The following is a 20,614-nucleotide window of genomic DNA, read 5'->3' on the forward strand; positions in this document are numbered from 1 at the left end:
CTGTTTGCCATCATTAACATGTGCTGCACACTAAGCAGGAAAGAGAGCTAGAATGGATTGGATGCTTATCAGACCTATTTTGTCAAAGGTTTTTGTTTTGCTTTTAAATACCACCTCCTAAATGGTTATTTAATAGCATTTAACCTATTTGCTCTGCCACATATTTGCATATTATTTATTGCTAAGCTCCTGCTGTGCTGTTTGTGCCACCTGTGAAGGAGCTGACCTTATTCAGTGCAGTGTGACCAATAATCAAGGGTGTGTAAAATGGCTAAAACTTGTGTCCCATGTAAAAATCCTGGTTTTGTTTGTTGTTTTTTTTTTTTTTTTTTTTTTCACAGCTATGTCAATTATCAAACTATTTTAGAGAAACAATAAGCCTTGAGCTGGTCACTTTCTCATCACCTCCTCTGCCCTTGCCCAGTGTAAAACAGCACAATCCCATCTCTCCCTGCTAGCAGTGTTTCTTATGTATTGGGTGAATTTTCACAGTGGGAAATTATTCTTTGTAAATGCTCATTTTTTCAAAATCATATGAAAATCATAATTTACTGATTTTCTGTAAATCAGCAAAGTACTTCGGCACATGTTCAGGGCTGGAAGAAATATCCTCCCTTGATGTCTCATGTAAAACATGTGGCTTGTTTGAATTTTCCAAAAGTAACTCCCAGCAGCCCTAGGCCCAGAGAGCAGATCCAGAAATGCTGCTCACAGGCGAGTGTGACACTGCTGCTGTCCCCTGGCCCCAGGGATTAACTGCAGCACCCTTTTCCTTTTTGCCTGCAGGAATTTCTGAGATATGCTAAGAGCTGTTGGGGGTGTGGATGTTTGGGCAAGCAGGGCTCAGCTTCTTGATGTTCTTGCAGTCTTTGCTTACAACGTCTTGTTTTGCAGTGACATAGACATTTCCATTTTTTGGGTTTTGTTACTGCTAACTGCCCCATGAGTTTTTAGGGTGCAATGTACGGAGTTTCGATGTCACTGTAATACAAAACGTTATTATAAAATTGTCTGGATACAGCGTGCAATTGCAGGAAGAAAAAAACATGAGGAAATGTATAAATGTAAACTTTCCCAGAAGAGGTATTTTGAATACAGCAGGAGGAAAATTAACAACGAAGAACCTTTTACTGAGTAACTTAACATTTCAGGATTCAATTTCATGAGGTAATGTCTTCAATTTCATGGCTTCCTTGCTCTGAGTGCGCTGCAAGTTGAGGCTTTCAGCACCTCACAGGGCAAAGGTCCCCAACAGGACAGGAGATATTGAGGCAGTGCTGTCTTACACTGCATCACAGGGCTTTGCACCCCTCCTCCATCGAATTTGGTGTGCTCATTTAGATCATTGTCTTCCTGGAATTTCCTGTTAACTTCTCAATGCAAACAGTTGTTTGGTTTTGTTTTTTTTTTTACTACTTCATAAAAAAAAGTGAACTGAAGTTTAAAAGCACTATGAAAATATGTAGGGATAAATTGAAGGTTCAAGAGTGACTTTATATTTCTATTTTCCCATCCCTGTTCATGGCCCTGTATGTTATGTCCTTTGCAACAACCAGATGCACTGAACACACTTGGAATTTGTGTTTATTTTTGGATTGATTGTGTGTGTATCAGTTAAAGTTGGTACCTATAATACATCTCACACTGATACATTTTACAAGTTCAGCATTTTTCCCTTTTCAGATTGGAAAGGTTTCTTGGGCAGAGACCTGGGGCCTGTTCAGATTTTTTTTCTTGTGGATCTTAGTGATTATAAGTGAATCCAGTATATCTCTCAAAATCCTTCATGGCTGCATCCAGACCCTTCCTCACAGGAAAATGTGGGGTTGTGCCATCTCCTTAACACAGGGACCAGCAGAATCCCCCCTTTTCCCACTGGACTCTTCTGAGGTGAAGTGTACAAAAGGATTCTGGGGAGAGAGGACTGGGAGGATGAGACTATGTGGAGAAGAGTGGTATTGCAGACTAATCTGGAGGTGTTGGCAAGCCAAGTGTGATGTTGGGTGGGAAGCATGAGGTGCCTGTGAAAAGCTGTCCTGAGAGCCCCTGTAACAGTTAAATCAATTCTTTTTTGTGAGGCTGCTTAGGAGTTCAGACAATCACTTGGTCTCACACTGGTCCATTGTTCCCAGTCAGTCAATTTGCTCCTCCATGCAGAGAATAGCTGAGGTGTTCCTGGGCCGCCACAGATTATCACTATGGGAACTTGAATTTTGTCCCTATATCCCACTTAAATTCCATAGCTCTTGCCACAGGATTATTTTTATTTCTTGCTGAGCCAGAAAGGAAAGGCTGTTTTGCTGAAGGTGTCCATGAAATAGTTCACAGCTGCAAACAGAGGTCTGCACTGTCAGCTTCAAGCAGAAGTCCCATTTCCCATCCCACACAGTATTTAAGGTTTCTGGGAATACTGTTTTAGCAGCTGTTTGGCACAAAGATATGAATTTACAGTTTCATTGTGTAGAATCTTGCAGATTGACTTGTCTTGCTTAAGAGAGATGGGAGAAGGTCCCTATTCTCTTCCCTACACTGCAGGTTTAATGAAGTTTCAGAGGTGAGGACAGTCCAGGGACTGCAGATTAGCCCACACATAATGGATGGAAGTGTTCAGTGGATATTTCACATGGAGTGGTTAGCACTGAAATAGCTGTCATTGCAGTCATCACTCTTAGCTTTCCTCACTAATGGTTGAGTGTATGCATCTCTGAGATTTTAGATAAACTTTCTAGCTGGAGTTTCAAGGTTCAAGCTTCAGAATATTCCTATTCCCTGGGTGTAAATGCAAGAAATCTGCTAACAATACTCTCTTACTCCCCAAAATCTGAGGGGCTGCAACAAAGATTAGAGAGCAACCCCTTATGTTGTCCAAACCATGATCTGTGCCTAGGTAAGGAAACAAGAATGGAAAACCAGAGACTGGAAAACCAGAGAGAAAGCCAGATAAAAATACCAATAATTAATGCAGTTATGTATCTGCTTTTGATCCAGGTGTTTTACTCAGTGCAAGATTAATGTTCAGTTTTGTCTGAACTATTGAGCTTGGAGGTTTGATGCTTTAATATTGGTTAATTCTGCTGTGTAGATGGGAGTAGTTGCCAACACAGCTTGTGACAGCTGCTGGCATGTTGTGCTTCTCACTGGTTTAGTATGGACTGCTGGTGTGGACCAGAGTGCAGAGAAGGTAACCATCAGAAAATGCGCTGTGGAAATTAGTTGGTTGCATAATCTGAATTTGATCCCACAGTTTGGAACCATTTGAGCTTTTGCAGCAATCTTTCAGTGAGAAGAGGAACTGAATGGGGTCTCTTTCCAGTGAGTGACCCTTCCAGGTCAGGAATAAGACATAATAAGAAGGTAACATGTGGGAGGTTTCCACAGCTGCTGTTCTAAATATAATTAAAATACATCAATCTCAAATGGTATTCTTTGCCATTCAACACTTGCTTCAGAAATATATGAAGTGAGAAAGTCACAAGCTCTAATAAAGTTTCTAGTTCCATTGTCCTTTCAATTTCTTTCAGCTCTCACTCCATATTCTGTGAACATTGGCTCAAACAGCAGTCTGCAGCACCTACTGTGCAGAAACAGCAAGTGCAATTGAAAAGGTTAAAGTTTAAAGTTTTTGCGCTTGGAGTAAGCTTTGCTTTGTGTTCAGTGAATCTGACATCTACAATTTTCAGTTTTGTAGATAGAATATAGTAATTCAAGACTAGTGCATCTGCCTGAGAATATTTTCTTTCTCCAAACCTCATAGCTCATGATAAGCCTTAATATAGTTGATATAATTCTTTGCAGGTCAGGCACAGAAAATATTTTGATTCAGGTATCTCTTTCAAGTATCTTGTAAAGCTTTCAATATTATCCAGGACTGAAGGGCTCTCTTTCTATAATTTTTTTTGCCAGAGAGGCACTTACACCCTCTGAAGCTGATTCTTTCTCTGATGGAAGTTGTCTCTTGATTCAGTCACAGCACTTGGATATTCAAAGGTGTTTTTCTCATTTGTCTTATTCTCAGTTAGCCAGAGCATAGGTAGACTATGTAAATGTTGTTACTGGATCTTCTGGGATGTGCCCATAACAACTTTGAATTTACTCAGTCTCCCTTGACTGAACATGCTCTCCATATGGATTCAAAGGAAGTTTTAGTGTCCCAACATTCTGCTGTACCATGAGATACCAACATAGGTGCATCAGTGTGTGTCTGCATACTGCACATATCTATTAAAGCTAATAGTTTCTATTTTGTTATTTTTATTTTATTTCTATTTTCTCCAAGGTCCAATAAAAACAGCAGAATGAGACAGACACACCTTATACTTCCTAATCTATTATTAATTACAGAGATTTTAATCATATGCCTCAGTATAAATATTTATACTTACTATGCATATTTACTATAATGCTATACATATTTATCATCAGAATACACAATATTAGTGCTATATGTGGGTTGTTTGAGTAAAATCAGCATTTTCTGCAATCATTTTGCAGAGCAGGACTGATTTGACACACTTTCCATTCAGTTACCTCACATGTACAAGAAGAAAATTCAGGGGTCACTATTAGCAGCTTTACCTACCAACATATATCTTACCTTGGATCTAAGAACATGGATGGATATTAAATCTGGTCCTTAATGTCTAATCAATGCACAATGACAATTTCAGTGGTTATTACAATGCTGTGTGTCCTGTTTTGCACCATAAGTAGCCCATCACTGCACAGGTCTCATCCATGGACAGCAGTTGAACTAGTTTGAACTTCCCAAATTGATGTAGTATTTCTGTAATACTGACTTAGTTATATTTTTATGTATCTGCAGTAAACAAATCTGTGGCCACAGTAACTGTTTTCCTGTTTATTGGTGTGATACATCCAGAATTAGCACACAGAACACCTATCCAGAAGACTAAAATTAGTTTAAAAGGTGTGTGGAACCAAGCTTGTTTTGAAAACTGGGATTTAGAATGTAGAACTATTCATGCAAGTTACCAGTTCTAATAATTTATTAGCATGGTCTGATTCACAAGGTGGTGTTGGGTCATAGGTTGGATTCAATGATCTCAAAGGTCTTTTCCAGCCTAGTTAATTCTGTGATTCTGGGATACTGCTGCAGTGTTTAGTTAATGCTTTTCACTGTAAGCTCACAGTGAATTAAGTTTATGCTGGTGGGTTCAAAGACCTGATCAAATGAAACTTTTAGAAGTAGAGAAATAATCAGAATTGTTTTCTGTCAATCTTGATCTTGAGGATTTTTCTCATTATTCTGAATGAACAGAATTGTGTTAAACAATATTTGCAATGCCTATTAATGTGTCTCTAAGGTCAATGTAGAAGGAAACTTGAAAGTATCAGTGGCTGTAATTTTAACTGAAATACCTTCCTGTGATCCTGTCTTGGCTCTTTTCTTACAATACTGCCATGAATAATAGTCATTTTATTAATTCTTGGCTCTTTTCTTACAATACTGCCATGAATAATAGTCATTTTATTAATTCTTGAACAATATAGAAAAGGTATTTTAAAATTATAGTGTGATTTGTATTTCACTGTATAAAAGACTTTTTTCTTCATGCTGTCCATGGTAAACATCACTTGTATAACATGTACCATGGAAAGTGTGAAGAGGAAAGCACACAGTACCTTGGGACAGGGAAGGAAACAGCACTACATAAATCTGGATTACTCACCTTCTAGCTCTCTGTTTCATAGATTCCTTTATTTTTTCAAGTAATTACAATTAGCAGATTTTTATCATGCTTAAAATATTTTCTAGCAAAATTAAGTAAATTAGATATAGAAAATATAATCAGCAAAAAAATCATTGAAATCCTTGCAACAATATCCTAGAGACAGCCCATTCCTCATGGTGATCCATGTTACCAGTTTGTTGAAATTTTATTTTTGTAGGTTATTTTGCTGCCTGTGCCTGTTATCATGCTTACTGCTCATCTGTTTAGATAAGGCTGGTCTCCTTTTATTAGGAACACAGTCTAGTTCGATTCTCTGTAGATTAAAGCAGATCATTAAGTATAAATCTCTCCGAGTATTCAGTCTCATCATAGGCTATTTTCAAGCATCATTTGCAGGAAGATAAAACATGACAGTGATTTATGCTGTATTTTGAGACTATAAATCTCACTGTGCACTTTCATGTGTCTTTGCAGAACAAAGAATTTCTTTATTAATGCTTTCATAGTAATCAACAACGTATAAAAGCACCATTCTTTTGTTTAATGTTGTGTTCTTTAGAGTTTTAGAGTTGGATTATGCAGACTCTTGGGCTCAAACTTGCAACACTACACCATCAGTGTGCGGACTTTTAAAACCATATAAATCACAATTCAGTTCTGTGCATATTTTATGTTTGAGAGACTGGGGAGAGTTTTGTGCTTGGAATCTGGTCTCTAGGCATGCTGATAACACAAAGCGCTGTGTATGCCTAGAAACAGGATGTGGCCATTAAGAAAGTGGATAAAAGGCCGGTGAGAAAATGGGGTGTCCCAACTGATAGTAAAGAGGGAGACTTTCAGAGTATTTTATAACTACTTCTGTGGGGAAAAAAACTATGGGAACTTAGTATAAAGTTGGTTTATCCTACAAATATTATAATTTGTGAATGAGTAATCATTTGCTAGCAGGAAAAATAAGTTTTTGTTTAATTTGAAAATGATTTAAATGATATTAAAGTGCTACCTCTGAGTACCTGTCCCTGTGTTGACAATGATATTGTGTCATATGAACCTTGAAAACTGAGGGCAATTATCTTGCCTGATGTTGCAGATTCTTTATCCACAGAAGTATTTGCTAGTTAAATGCCTCTTTTCCTACATAATAAAAATTTTCTGAATTCATAAGTACAGAACAGATTTGTCTGAAACATACCATTTTTTACTCCAATGATTTTAGTTTATTCTTAAATACATATTAAGCATAGCTGTAGTTAAAGGTCAGATATTAAACACATTCAAAAAGATAACCATTCTATTACACAGAACAAAAGCCATATTTTGTCAGGAAGACATTGCTGGCAGAAATATATTTTTAAGCTACTGTACTTCTTAACCAGTAATGCTTTCTTATGAAGGGTTTGTCCTGTGAATTACACGTCTGTACCTGAAGTTCCACTGGATATGTTTTAAATGCAGTAGTAATTGATTTATCTTTTGCATTTTACTTTCAGGTCCGTATTTTTACCTATCTGATTGGAAGAGAAGCTGCATTTGCTGATAACCTGAAGTGGATGGCCTGTGCTAACAAAGGTTGGTTAACCCTCTTCTGTGCAATCCTTGTTTTCAGAACCCCTGGGCTGAGCCCTCCTGCACATCTGACCCTTCTACAGATATGGTGTCCCTGGCAACTAACCACAGAGGATGGGTTGTTTTATTTTTCCCAGAAAATGAAAATACTTAATTATATTGTAACATAAAATTTAAAGAGCAAAAACCCCCCAGTCTGAAATTTTCTTCCTTAAAATAGGTATGAAGTTTTTGAACTATGTGGTCTTAAGTTTTTGTTCCGAGAACAAACTAATTTCAAAGCATTTGTTCTATCTGTTATTACTCAGAGTGAGTTTGGTTTCTGAGAACATTGGGTACAATCCTGCTGAGTTAGGCATGGTGTGTAAAACACCAGACATCCTGTCCCTTGAGAAACTGACAATGTAATTGAAAAAAACTGGTTTATATCCTTTAAGAAAAAGAGCATTAAAACATTTAAAATGCTGAGATGCTGCAGTAAAAGGATTGACTAGGAATGTCAAGTAGGAAGGATTCAGGAAAAAAACAGCCCCAAACCCCAATTAATCTTCAGGTTTTCCTTTTTCTTTCCTCTTGGAAAGAAAAAAAGTTCTTTTTTTCCATTGTGCCACATTACATTATGATGAATTGCATCAGGTGCTATCCATTTAGTCATTATTTCTTTAACTACTGTTATGTCCAGCTGATGGAAATTACTCAGTTTGAAGTCTTGTCTTAATCAGCTAATATTACACCATAATTTAGTTTAAATAATAGTATAAGAATCCTTTGAAGCATCTTTTTTTGAAGACAATTTAATCAACAAAATCTTTTAACTTTTTAGCCCAGCTCTGCAAATTCATAAAGATCTAAGTACAGCAAGTCAGAAATTAGGACCAGGCAATGGAGGCAGCCTTAGCAGATCATCTGGTCCACGTCTTCCTTGTTCCCACAGGGGAAAAGTGGTCACCTTTGTCATTCTTCAGGACCACTTTGTTCTTTTCAGAGCCATGTTGCTTTGAGTCAGAGTCTTACTCATATGAATCAACTAAGCAGCTTAATGACTGTTATGCCTATAAATTTATTTCCCTCTCAGTTTAATAGTTACAATACCTGCTCTCTGATAGCTCATAATGTAAAAAAATCTTCTACCTCCAATCATTAATTAAATAGATTTTTTTTTTTTTTTTTGCTTTGAAAATCACAATTGGAAACAGCATGTCATGGTCAGACAGTTTAGGTTTAGATTTTTCCTTGCAGTTTTCCCTTACAGCTTGTCCATTTTATTTCAGTGAAATGAGGGATTACAGCACAACAGATGAGGAGTGTAGTAAAGCTGGTCTAAAGACTGGCTGAATAGCAGGACTGCAGTTTACTCCTTGTGTGGGCGGGCCAAAATTTGTTGTTGTCACTGAGGGTGAATGACCCTAAAATCAATTTTCCTTGCAGTGATTTTTCCCCTTGGAAGCACAGCATAGATGAAGGCTGTTTGCAGGGTTTCCAGCTGACTGTACTGTGTTCAGCAGCCCTTTCCCTCAAAATGGGTCACAGGGGAAATTCACACCACCTTGCAAAACTTCTTCAGCCTCTAAATTCTGATTGTGAAACCTTGAAAAACCCCAAGCATGTTTTTCTGTTACATTTTTCTGTTTAAGTAGGGCGTATCTAGAGGGAGCTTGCTTAATGAAGCAAAACACCCAACCATTTTAAATACATTAAAACATTCAAGATCCCCAAAATCCCTCTAGAGCAGTTTGTGGAATTTGCAGCGATTTACTCTTCTGTATCATAAGCAAGTGCATATTAAGGAAAACAGGATTTACTAAGGTTCTGAAGTGAACAAAGGTGGAAATTTCCTAGTCCTGAGTGTGCATGTGGCAGATGTTAGCATTACCATCTAGAACTTAAAAATGGCAGGACATTTTCCTCAGCATCACTTTCAGCAGAAAGCTGTAGAGATAAAGCTGAGAGTCAATGCATTACTTGCTTACCAAACAGCTGGGATTAGTTTTATTTTTTTCAGTAAAATTCACTATTGCAGTAGCAATTTGACAGGCTCTGTTTTACTTATTTGGTTTTTTAAATGTTTTGTCCCAGGTCATCGCTGTGCTTGGCATAGTATAAAATGGACAAAGGGTTGGATTCAGCCAGTGCAAAGGAGCAGGGGCTGAGAGAGCAACACAGAGAGAAATGCTTCATGTGTCGGGGAGCTGATGGTGGCTCCAGCTCAGGCAGAGGACAGATGAGCCCCGAGGCAGGTTGTGCCCCAGCTGGAGCAGTTTATGGAGCATTGTGTCAGCAGAGGAGAGCTCTGTGCAGGAAGCCCCCCTGACATCCATTCCCATTATTAGCATGACCCCAGCCAGTCACTGAGCCTGTTCACCTGCTCCTAGAGAGAAAGGGGGATCCTCCATGGGGCTTTTACAGCTGCATGAAACAATGAATTCACTCCTTAGACCTTACCCAGAGGATTTTTAAATTCTGCTCTTGTATTATATGCAAGAGCATTGTGTCTCTTCTGCACAGTGCCCAGGAAACAAACTGCACTCCATGTAAAAATCAGCTGGAGGCATTTTGAAAAGTTATCAGTCTAATGGTGGACATTTTAGAGAAAAACAAGCCAAACATGCAGGGACTGTGTAATGGGGAAAGGCAGCCCACATGCAGAGCTTAAGTGTCTGTCTTTTACCACATTATTATACATCTCTCATGCTTGTCATTACCAAATCTTACCCATTTCCTTCGTGAGTTTTTTTCCTGCTGAGGAGGAAAAAAGGTAGTGCTGACTGTGAGGGGGCTCTGAGGTGGCATAATTCACGCACCAGGGAACTGAGGAGCAGGTGTTGGAATGCAGAAACTGGAGCATGGGCTTGCTGCTCTTGCTGACATGGCCTCAGCAGCTGTACACAAGGAGCTCAGAGCAACTCTTTATCTTGACTGTGTATTGATATTTTCACCAAATTAAAAGGACCAAATAAATAAAATGCCTTAGAAAGAATATTGAATATTTTAACAGTATGAATAGCATATGTGAGTAAGAATGCCATACTAGGAATATTTGAGATCATAGTATAATCAAATTAGTTTATAAAACCACAAACAATGCATCCCTTCTCCTTTATTATCAAGTTGAATATATCCATTAGGATACTGCTACAACTTGTTTCATTTTATAGATCTCTACTAAAAAGTCTATTCTTTCACTGTGCCTTAATTCACACACAGATAAAATTCATGCAGAAACATCCATTTTGTAGCATTTGAATTATGGCCTGGTGTATTGATTCAGAAAGGTCTAGATTCTGACAGACCATCTTTACTGTCTTGCCAAAATTGCCCCATCTACAAAAAACACAACTCAGAAGTTCTTTGCAGCTGCCATGTTTTCTGCTGAGCTTAATCAAGCTCAATATTGCAGCTCCACAGAAGCTGTGATCTTGTCAAATGATTAAAATTGTAGTGAGGCCTCTTTCATGTTGGTCTGTTCTCATTAACAGAAAGTAAATGAAGGCAAGTGATGCATTTAAATAAGGCCTGATGAAATTTTAGCCTTGCAATTTGTCAGTCCTGCATCACTATTGCATGATGTGGGCTCCAGATGCCAAGGTTGTGATGTGTGAGGATACTCGACATCTACTCCCTGGAAGGGAGTGGTGACAGCTCAAATAGCTGAGGCTCTGCTGTTCTCAGTGCTGTCAGGTTGGAAGAGATGCTTTAAAGCATTCACAAGGCTGGGATCCCCTAAGCACACCATTCTAGTTGTAGCCTACGTTTTCTGCAACCTGCCATATTTTTAAATTGCATATTGCTTTTTTAATTTCAGTCACACTGTGTAGGGATGAATGTTTCAGAGCACATGCAATGACCATTCTGTTACTGTAGTTCTGCTCCATCATGCTTCTTGAAATGTGAACAAGTGGGTGAGATATAGTTGGGCAAAGATAATACTGGTTCTAAATTTTAAAGCAGACAGCATTAAAAGAAAAAAGCCCAAACCATTAAACAAAAAAATGTGGTCTTGAAATAAAAGTTTAGTACAGACAGTGCAGTGGTTGATAGCAGTGTTGGGAACCCTGGCCTCGAGGGCTGCCCAAAGGTTTCACAGGCATCTGTTTACACCAATTATTACTGTTTGAGGCTGCTACTGATGAAACATTCCTCCTTGGTATCTTCTCATTGGAAATAAGCAGAAAACACGACAGACATACACCGCATCATACTTCTTCTTGAAAACCTGTTTTATTTGTTCTCTCTGGTTTCTCACCTGGAATTGTGTGTTTTCACAGGGTTTTTCACTCAGATCTCTACCCTGGCTGATGTGCAGGAGAACGTTATGGAATATCTCCATGTCCTCAGCCGCCCAAAGGTCATTGACCAGGAGCACGACGTCGTGTGGACTGAAGCATACATTGACAGCACTGTAAGTCTGCATGATAAACCAGAAATATTGTGCTAAAAACTCTCATTATGAATCTGCTTTCTGTCACTGGAATGTGCAGTGTAAGAATTGGGATCAGATATCTTTATGCCACAATCAAATAATTCAATATTACTGAGCTTTAGCAGATATTTGTACGTTGTAATTACATAGAAAATACTGAAAAAATTATAAGTCACAGAAAAATTTTGAAGTTTATAATGTCCAAACCTATATTTCTTTTATTAATCAAAAATGGGCATTTAGCAGATATTGATTCTATTGAGTAAACATTTTTTCTATATGTTTTAGAACATGTAAGTGAATATGTGGGTATAAAGATACAGACTGATGAGAATCAATAGTTTTAGTGTAGAGAGGCGAGTCAACATCCAACTGTGATAACTTGGGGAAGAATATTGAGAAGATTCTTCCTTTTGAAATGTATTGAATGGGTGATATGTTAAAATAATTGTAATAATTATCCAATTTTAACTTGACACCGCTGTGAAACATTAGAGTTAAGGCACAACTTTCTATTATGCAGTGACTGAGCTCTTGTGGTACTTCTGTAGCATGAGTGGTAAATCATCAGATTTGCAGGTAAAAGTTGTTCAATTTCATGGATTGGTCTGAAATGGAGTTTTATCTATTTTCTTTTGCTTACTATATTTCCTTTGCTCCAATTAAAATATTTTGGTTAGTGTATTATCCATAGAACAAGAGTCTGTACAAATGTCTGCCATTTAGTACAGGAGATGCCAAATATTCAATATAATGGATAGAAGATCACAAATTACTCATGATGCAGATGCTTATTGCTTGCTGTTTTATATTTTCAGTTGATGGGTAAGGTGGGAGAATCTCACCAGCTTCATTCTGATATTTGGTGGGGTTTTTTTGTTTTGAGTCTGTGTTGCTTCTAGATGGTTCAGCCTTAAATCTGTATAAAACCACCCTGGGAATAGAGCTTTTATTTAATTGTCACAATTTTTTAGGCCTTTTCTAGTCTTCATTTATGACCATGGGTAATGAAAAATAAGTACTTAAACTGCAGTTGTAAAGGAGAAACAAAAAGTTAATTGCTTTAGAAGGAATTAGCTTATCTCTGTTTCCTTTTTAAAAAATAACGTGTTAATCCATCTCCCCTTTGCTCTCTTCCTTTTATTGAACCATACGATCAGATGAAATGGGGAGATGACCACGATAATCTTGTTCTCATTCACTTTATATTTTTTAAACATTTGTAGTAGTCAGTGTGTGAATGTAGAAGGGAGTTTGTTTGCTAGAGAGAGTAGCAGGAAGACACTCAGGTAAGTGATGTCCTGGTGCTATTCTCTCTCTTTGCCTATGAATCATTCATTAAAAGTATCATAAACAAAATCTTCCTCCTTTCTCCATACCAAGTCATCCCCTCTACCCACCAACAAAGCACAAATTGCTGACTCAGAATTAATTTGACACTTTACTCTTGCTTTTGCCTGTTAATCTGTATGTCCTCGATCTTTGCAGGGAGAAAAATACTCATAAAAATTGGGTAAAATTTTTTTAAAAATTAAAATACTCATAAAAAGTCTAACTTTCAGGGATTCTCCTATAGGTTATGGAAAAGCTAAGGGAAATTAGCAACATAATGTTGTGTGAAACGCTAAGTTGAATACAGCCGAGCTGAGTAAAAGCAAGTGGATTTAAGAACACTAGAGGGAGTGTAGAGATGGAATCTTGAGAAGACCAGAAAATCAGACAATGGAGCTGTTACAATCTTGAATAACAGAACTGCTTAAATCCAAACAAAATGTCTTTTGATGCAGTCAAAACACTTCCAGGTTCTTCTCTTTGTCTCCTCTTGTCTTCCTACTCTCTTGACTAAACTAATCAATGTCACTGTGAACACACTCTCACATACACACATATAAATATATTATGTATATATACACATGCCTGCACTCATATACATACATGCACACATATATTTTAAGTGCATGAAAGTTCCATTCAGGCCCCTAATGGGTTGGATTCTATAAGAAACTACAGAAAAAGTAAATGCCATTATCTGCTTCCTTGCTAACTACCTTTTTCCTCCCTCCTCAGTCATTCTTCCCACAAAAAACCCAAAAAAGCCCCCTAAAAACCAAAAAACCAAAACCACAAAAAACCCAAACAAAACCCCAAACCAACAGGCAAAGAAACAGGATAAATTAGGGTATATAACACAAAATATACAATACAAAACTTGAAAATAGAAATTAAGAGAACCTTTTACCAAACCAGGATTGCTTCTGCCTCAGCTGAGGGCTGCTGCCTGAGTGCTATTTTTAGAGACACATTCCCTGGCCATCTCTAGTGCTTTGACATTGGAAGTGCTGTTAAAACAATCTTCTCCATCCCATAACTTGTTGTTTTTCACAGACAGTTTGTGTGGCTGCTGCTTGGACCTTTCCCCAGTTAAAAATATTAGTGTATTTCCAGACAGCTTAAATGTTCTTATCACCCTGCAGTGTGTGAACAGCCAGGGTTAGATTCCCAGGGCTGCATTTCCATGGTTGCACTCAGTGTCGCTGTGCCCTGACAGCATGGAATATCCTTCCCCCAAACAGCAGAGCTAACTGGCCAGCTGTGCTGTTTCTGAGCAAGCAACATTAGGATAGAAAATACTTCCCCTGTCACCCCAGACTGTTCTCATCCAGTATTTGTGCAGGACAAAGGCATCTCTGAAAGCCAGAAGTTAGTTCATTTAAGTGTTTGATACCATTTAGGAATATTCCCAGAAGAGTTTTGCTACTAAAACAAAGCATCTAATTCCTGTGTCTGTTCACCTTTCCTGTAAGAGGATGTCTGCAAAATGTTCATACAGCTGCCTCTTCAGCATGGCTTTGGCATTCCTGAGGAGCTTCACATACTATTAGAAAAAATACAACCTCTATAGAAGTGGAAATCTCTGGCAAGGTGTGATATGCAGAAAGCATGACATGGATTTATGTGGGTCAGGGCTGTGTCCTTTGGCACTGTCAGGATTGCTGCTTGATGTAAAGCAACTGAGACAAGGCCTCTCTGGTGACTCCATGCTTCTCTTTCTCCTGTCCCTGCACTTTTTTCTCTCCCCAGTGTTTCCTGTCTTTCTGAGAGGTAACCAGAGAGCTTCTATGCTCATTTTTAGTTACCCTTCATTGTTGTGTTTATTTCCTTTAAACCCAGGATTTCATGTTGGAAATATGATTATCACTGTGTAAAGCCTCATTTCTTTTAAAAACCAGGACTTTTGACATAGGAGTGATAGAATTTTAACAAGTGTCTCTGGCTCTTGGAGAAACAACAGATTTCTGAAAAAAAATTGAATTTAGGTCTGTGGGGAGCTGAACTGGTTGTACTTGGTTGGTGGTATTTGGTTTTGGTACTCACCTGGGAAGCAGTCTTTAGAGGATTATCTTGGGCTAATTCTAAAGTCAGCTTCAGAATAGTTGGGAATGCTAGTCTTGTAATAGCCCAGTAGCTGAAGTGCAGCCAATACCTTCAGGCCAAAATGTTGGAATTGAAGGGTGTGATAGGTACCAGCCAGACTCCTGTCTTCTGATTCAGAGTCCTCTGATTCCAAATTCCACACCTTTCCTTGGACTTGTTCTCTTTTCTATTTGTACTTCTCTACTCAGCAGTTGGACACACAGCACAAGTGGGTGAGCTCTGTTGGATCTATGGAGTTCTGTAAGAAAGGGTCTTTGGGCTGTCAGGTGGAAGATTCTTGATTGTGGAGTTTATTAGGAGAAGAAATTGTCTTGCTGCCTGTTCCTGTTCAGCTGTACAGCCCAGAGATGCTGTAGAAAATACTCCAAAGGCTGCAGATGGGATCCATGGGACCTAGACAGTGAGGTCTGGACACCACTCCTACAGAACAGTCGCAACACAACTTTTCTGCTCAAAAATGGGTCACAGTTGGATCTGATATCACTCCTTCAGCATTGCTAAGGCCCAAAAGCATGTAATGGTTCAGAAAATAAAATAACTTAATGAATGCTTAAAAGAAAAAGGAGATTTCTGAGTGATACCTTTCAAATGTAAGCAGAAAGGAATTCTAAAAGTATAGTATTTCAGGGAGGCAAGAGTTTTAAAGTAGTAAATTACTTCTAAGCATGCATCTATAGTGAGTCAATAAAAGTGAATATTTTAGAAGGAAAAGGAATATGGGCTGGGCATCAAAATATTCAAGTGCAGCAATACATAGAGGTCATCCACAAAGGACCTACTTGGACCTTTGTTAACTCTTCTTGGTGGAATTTGTTCCTCGTAAGTGTACCTGAATATATCCTCTGGATGTAATGGACCATTGAGTTCATCTTCAGGCTCTTGGTCTCCAGCTGGGAGCAGATTCAGGCAAACATTGCCTCACTGTCTCAGTTTCCAATCAGAGGAGTTCTTTGCTTAAAAAGAGAAAATTATTGTTTCCCTGAATATTTTGGGATGAAAGTCTGATGCTCCAGAATTTAAGAGTTCATTTAAAGCAGCAATGATCTGAGTCATTACAGGTCATGGTTCATCATAATATGAATGGGGAGTGCTTTTGCTGTTTGTAATTTTCTTCTGTGTCAGAGTACCATGTGCTGATTCTTCACTTGCATTATCCCCACAGACATACATTCTATTATGGCTTTTAGTTCAATTCTAGTTCAAATCTACAGTTGCTATTGTATATATGTGTATTTGTAAATATAAATATATTTTCCCCATTTCTTTATTTTTATGAAAGAGATAATATTTGACAGTATTTTCTGATCAAGAGACTGATGCTTTCCTAGGAAGGCAACCAAGAACCTTATTTCTCTTTATGGGGCAGTAAATGGAGATAGCTCCACTGAAGTAAAGGCTTTAATAGCCATTTCTAAAATGCTTATGAGGGGTGTCACAATCACATTATTATGTAGATGGTAAAATAAATTCATCTTCCTCCTTTAAAAAGATGAAGAAGACGATGAATTTATTCATCTTCCTCCTCTAAAAAAGGCAAGTACTATGCAGGCATACTTTTTACTCTGATCCAAGTTCTTTGCAGAAATGCAGCAGCAATTATGGGAAGCTCATTCCTCCCAACTGGCACATCAGAATCCAGATGTTTTGTGCATGAAAATTTAAATTCGAGGATACAGTTCTGACAAAGGAGAATTATAAACCAGTTCCAGAGAGGCCCTACATATACATATATATATGTTTGTATATATATATGTATGTCTTTATATACATATATATATATATATATATATATATATATATATATACACACACACGTATGTATGTATGGACAGAGTTATACAAGAAGACCCTCCAGACTGAAAGCTGTTACTCTAGACATATTTTTCTATCCAGGACTTTCTGGTGAGGCATTAAAATATTTAGTGCTTCCTCCATTCTCAGTTTTCTTTGTGTTCAATGCACAGAAGAGTTTTCATGAAGTAACAAAAATAAAATAGTACCCCATTTCCACTCACTTCTATTCCCAGAGATATCTTCAAATACTTTTGGTGGCACAAGTTAATTGTGCTATTATAGTAAGAAGGTGTATTTAGCATTTCTATAACAGTAAAGGTTCCCCAGGCCTCAATTTCAAAAAAGTAACTTCTAGACTGCAGTACTGGTAGGCATTAAAATGGATCAGTGTGTTCAGAATGTTCAGGCATGTCTAAAGTAAGTAAATATCGGTAATCACTGCAGAACTGAATGTCAGCAACTGTCATTAATCAGCAGCTGAGATAAGAAAATTTGCTCACAATAATTTTTATTTTTTTTTAATAGACTAAGAACTAGAAATCTATGTTTCTTTTTTTTCCAGTCCCACTTTGGATTTGGTTACATGCTCTAACCTTCCCTTTGTGGCCAGCATCTCTTAATCTCTAAGAATTTACAAGTCTTTATCAGAGAATGTCATCACCACCAAGTGCTTCTGAGGTTCTCATGGGAATTTTCTCTTCTCACTTTGACATTTGAGCAAATTGGTTTAGGGAAGAAAAATCCCATGCATGGATATCAGGCCTTCCACCAGGTAGGATTGTTCGTAAAATAAGGTTCTTCAAGGCTTTGTCTCCTACAGATCTCAGCGATCTTTGGATCAGATCTCAGTCCTGATACAGGAGAAAAGCAGAAAGTATCCCAGGAAATGCTTTTAATTCAGCACTTCAGTTTGGATTAATTTTCCTGGGAAAGTACAGCAGTTCTGACCATTTCACCTTGAGGCTTCCATGGCACCACAGCTGCAGCAGTGACATTCTGGTGTGTCTGCACTGGGACCTCGGGGCTCTGGGACAGTGCTTGAGCCATTGGCACTGCTGATCCATGCAGCTGCTTGTGCACTCACTGAAAAACCTGCAAAAACAGGTTGTGCACACATTAATAGGGAGGTGCAATATCCCTTTTTGCTGGTGATTGGTGCACTGTTTGTGGAAATCTTCATTGGCAGTCTCATAAAAAAGAAAGCATTTGAGCCAACGTTTTTATGATTTCTGTGGCCCAAATTTTTCAGTTGCTATAATTAAGTACTCTCATTTTCTCCCAAACAGTTCTAATCTGTTTGTTTTACTGCTGGATCTAGAATAAATGAATTATCATGAAACACATGAACTGTTTCAAATTCAGTAAGTTCTGTGTCAACTGTCAAAAAACATAATGAGTTCTGGAGATAGTGAATGAACCTCTAAAACTGAATAGAATTCATGCTCTCCAATTGTCTTTCAGATGCAGCTCAAAACAACAATGGATGTTGTTCTTTTATGTTAGAAAATGAACATCTGATTTACTCCTGCTCAGCAGCAGGGCGTTCATCAGTGCAGGGAATGTTTTCTGCCATTTATATTTGTGCTTAGCTCCCACATTCACACACCAAGACAGGAGTCTGGGTGTAGTGTGTCCCAACAAAACACATAAATTGAGACCCCTGAAATCAAAACTGGGGCATGCACAGGAAAAGCAAGCCCATAAGGACCTAGTGGGGATATGGATGCTTAAAATAAGAATGATTATTCCATGGAAACAGAGTACATGCAAATGAGGTTTCATCACAGGAAGCACCTATGCACACATTGTGGACATGAGATTGTGTATCTTTCAGCTTTTTGAAGGAAACTCCTTCTTTTGATAAATTACATGTTTGTTTTCCTCCACTGCTAATGCTGGAACTTTACAGTATTAGGGCAAATTCCAATGATTGCATTAAGCAAAGAATATTACTACAGAGAGCTAATTGCTAGTGTCAAAGTCACAGAAAAACTGTTGTAAGGAAATAGCAATACTTAATTTAATGAATTAATGCTTTTCATGTGTATTACTCTACATGGTATTTACAATGTAAAATGCTATAAGTGATACATAAAAAAGAAGTTTAAAACATCAAAACCAAAACTAAAAGTCCTGCACTTAAAGAGGAACATAAAATTTCCTGCTGGGGATGTGGAACATGGAATGCCATCTGTATTACATGGCACTGAGAAAACTGATTATGTTTGGACCTCTATTTCATAGCAGATGGGTTCATTAAATTTAATAGCCTCCAGAGCCTTTAGAAACAGTGTTAAAAACATGTGGAACATGCTGAGACACTTCACTTCTCGCCCCACAGTCATTATAACTCTGGCACAGACTATAAATATTACACTACTTTATTTCCATTGAATCGGATTACTATTATAATTATTTTTCATACGGTACATTTACATGAGAAATGCAGAATGCAATTTGTTCTCTTCAAACTTTGAGATATGCAGTTGATGTCTTTAAATGCATTTTACAGTTCTTTGCACTTGGAGGCTTTTATATAGAATTTATTTTTATCTTCCTGTGACATCAGGAAGCAGCTGTAATGCCACAGCAAAGCTGAGTCTTAAGCAGCTCTGCTCCCAGTGTGGTGCAAATAAGACAAGCATTAGGTTAAACAATTGAAGGGAAATCACAGGAGTGTTACATCTTGGCTTTTAGCTCTAAATTGCCAAAAGATTCTCTTTTCTAGTATTTTATTATTTATATGATGAGATAACTTCACTTTGACCTTGGTCTCTGTTCATCTTTTATCACTGGATGAAAGAGAGATTAAATATATAATTTTGAATCAGATTAGTTCCCACAGAAATATTGCTTCAAACAAAGTAAAGTCTCATCTCTTTTTGAAATATTCTCAGTATTTGATAAAGGATTATTTTACTACTTAGTTTTTTTTATTTTAAATAATACTTCCAATGAAAACAAGTAAGTTTTACCATGTTTAAGTGCTTTGACCCCTGTCTAACCTTCTCCCACATTTTCATTTACTACATGTTCTGATGTTTAAACTAAATTACAGTTGAAGAAATTGTCCTCCTTGATCATGATCTTTTTTTTTCAAAACATAACTGTTTCCCAATACCCATATCAGCTTCTTATTGTACAATGTAATTATCTTTCCACTTCCTTTCCTGCAGAATCCTGTGACTATCCTGTCTTTTACTGTTTTTCTAAGGTCACTCTTGGTTTTGGGCTGTACCCAAAATGTTTGAATGTGGGTTTTCACCTTCTTCATATCACTGACTTCAACTCCACTTTTGCCACTGACCACTGCTGATATTATTATCATGACCTGCCAATTTTAATAAATCACCAAAGTCCTGCCACAGTAGATGATGGATGATTACAGAATTAAATAACGATTCCTTCCTCATATAATTTATACTTAAAGTAATAGGTAAGAATGACCAGTTGCTTTAAAAGGGCAGAGAATGAAAGGACATAGTAAGACAGGGTAGGTCAATGCAATAATTCATTACTGGTCATTCAAACAGTAGTGCCCCCTTCTACAGATTTCCCACACAAGTCTCTAGGTCTCAAGAATCATGGAATTCTTGCTTGTGTTTGGTTAAACTTGATTTGAGGGAATTCCATTAGGCAGAAATGTTTCGTAATATCCACTCTAAACCTTCCCAGGTGTAACTTGAGGCTGCTTCCTCTTGTCCTG

General features: G+C 37.7%; 1 protein-coding gene across 2 annotated transcripts in view; it reads left to right on the forward strand.

Annotated features, from left to right (window-relative positions):
• Positions 1-20,614, forward strand: part of CACNA2D3 (calcium voltage-gated channel auxiliary subunit alpha2delta 3) — a 381,968-nt gene that overhangs the window by 235,605 nt on the left and 125,749 nt on the right. For both annotated transcript variants that reach the window (XM_063164664.1, XM_063164665.1), the window contains exons 12-13: positions 7,184-7,262; positions 11,525-11,658. In XM_063164664.1, coding sequence (XP_063020734.1) covers positions 7,184-7,262; positions 11,525-11,658 — 213 coding nt within the window. The remainder of the gene's footprint in view (positions 1-7,183; positions 7,263-11,524; positions 11,659-20,614) is intronic.

The sequence above is a fragment of the Melospiza melodia genome, chromosome 10, assembly GCF_035770615.1.
Source record: "Melospiza melodia melodia isolate bMelMel2 chromosome 10, bMelMel2.pri, whole genome shotgun sequence".
In the NCBI taxonomy this organism is placed as follows: domain Eukaryota; kingdom Metazoa; phylum Chordata; class Aves; order Passeriformes; family Passerellidae; genus Melospiza; species Melospiza melodia.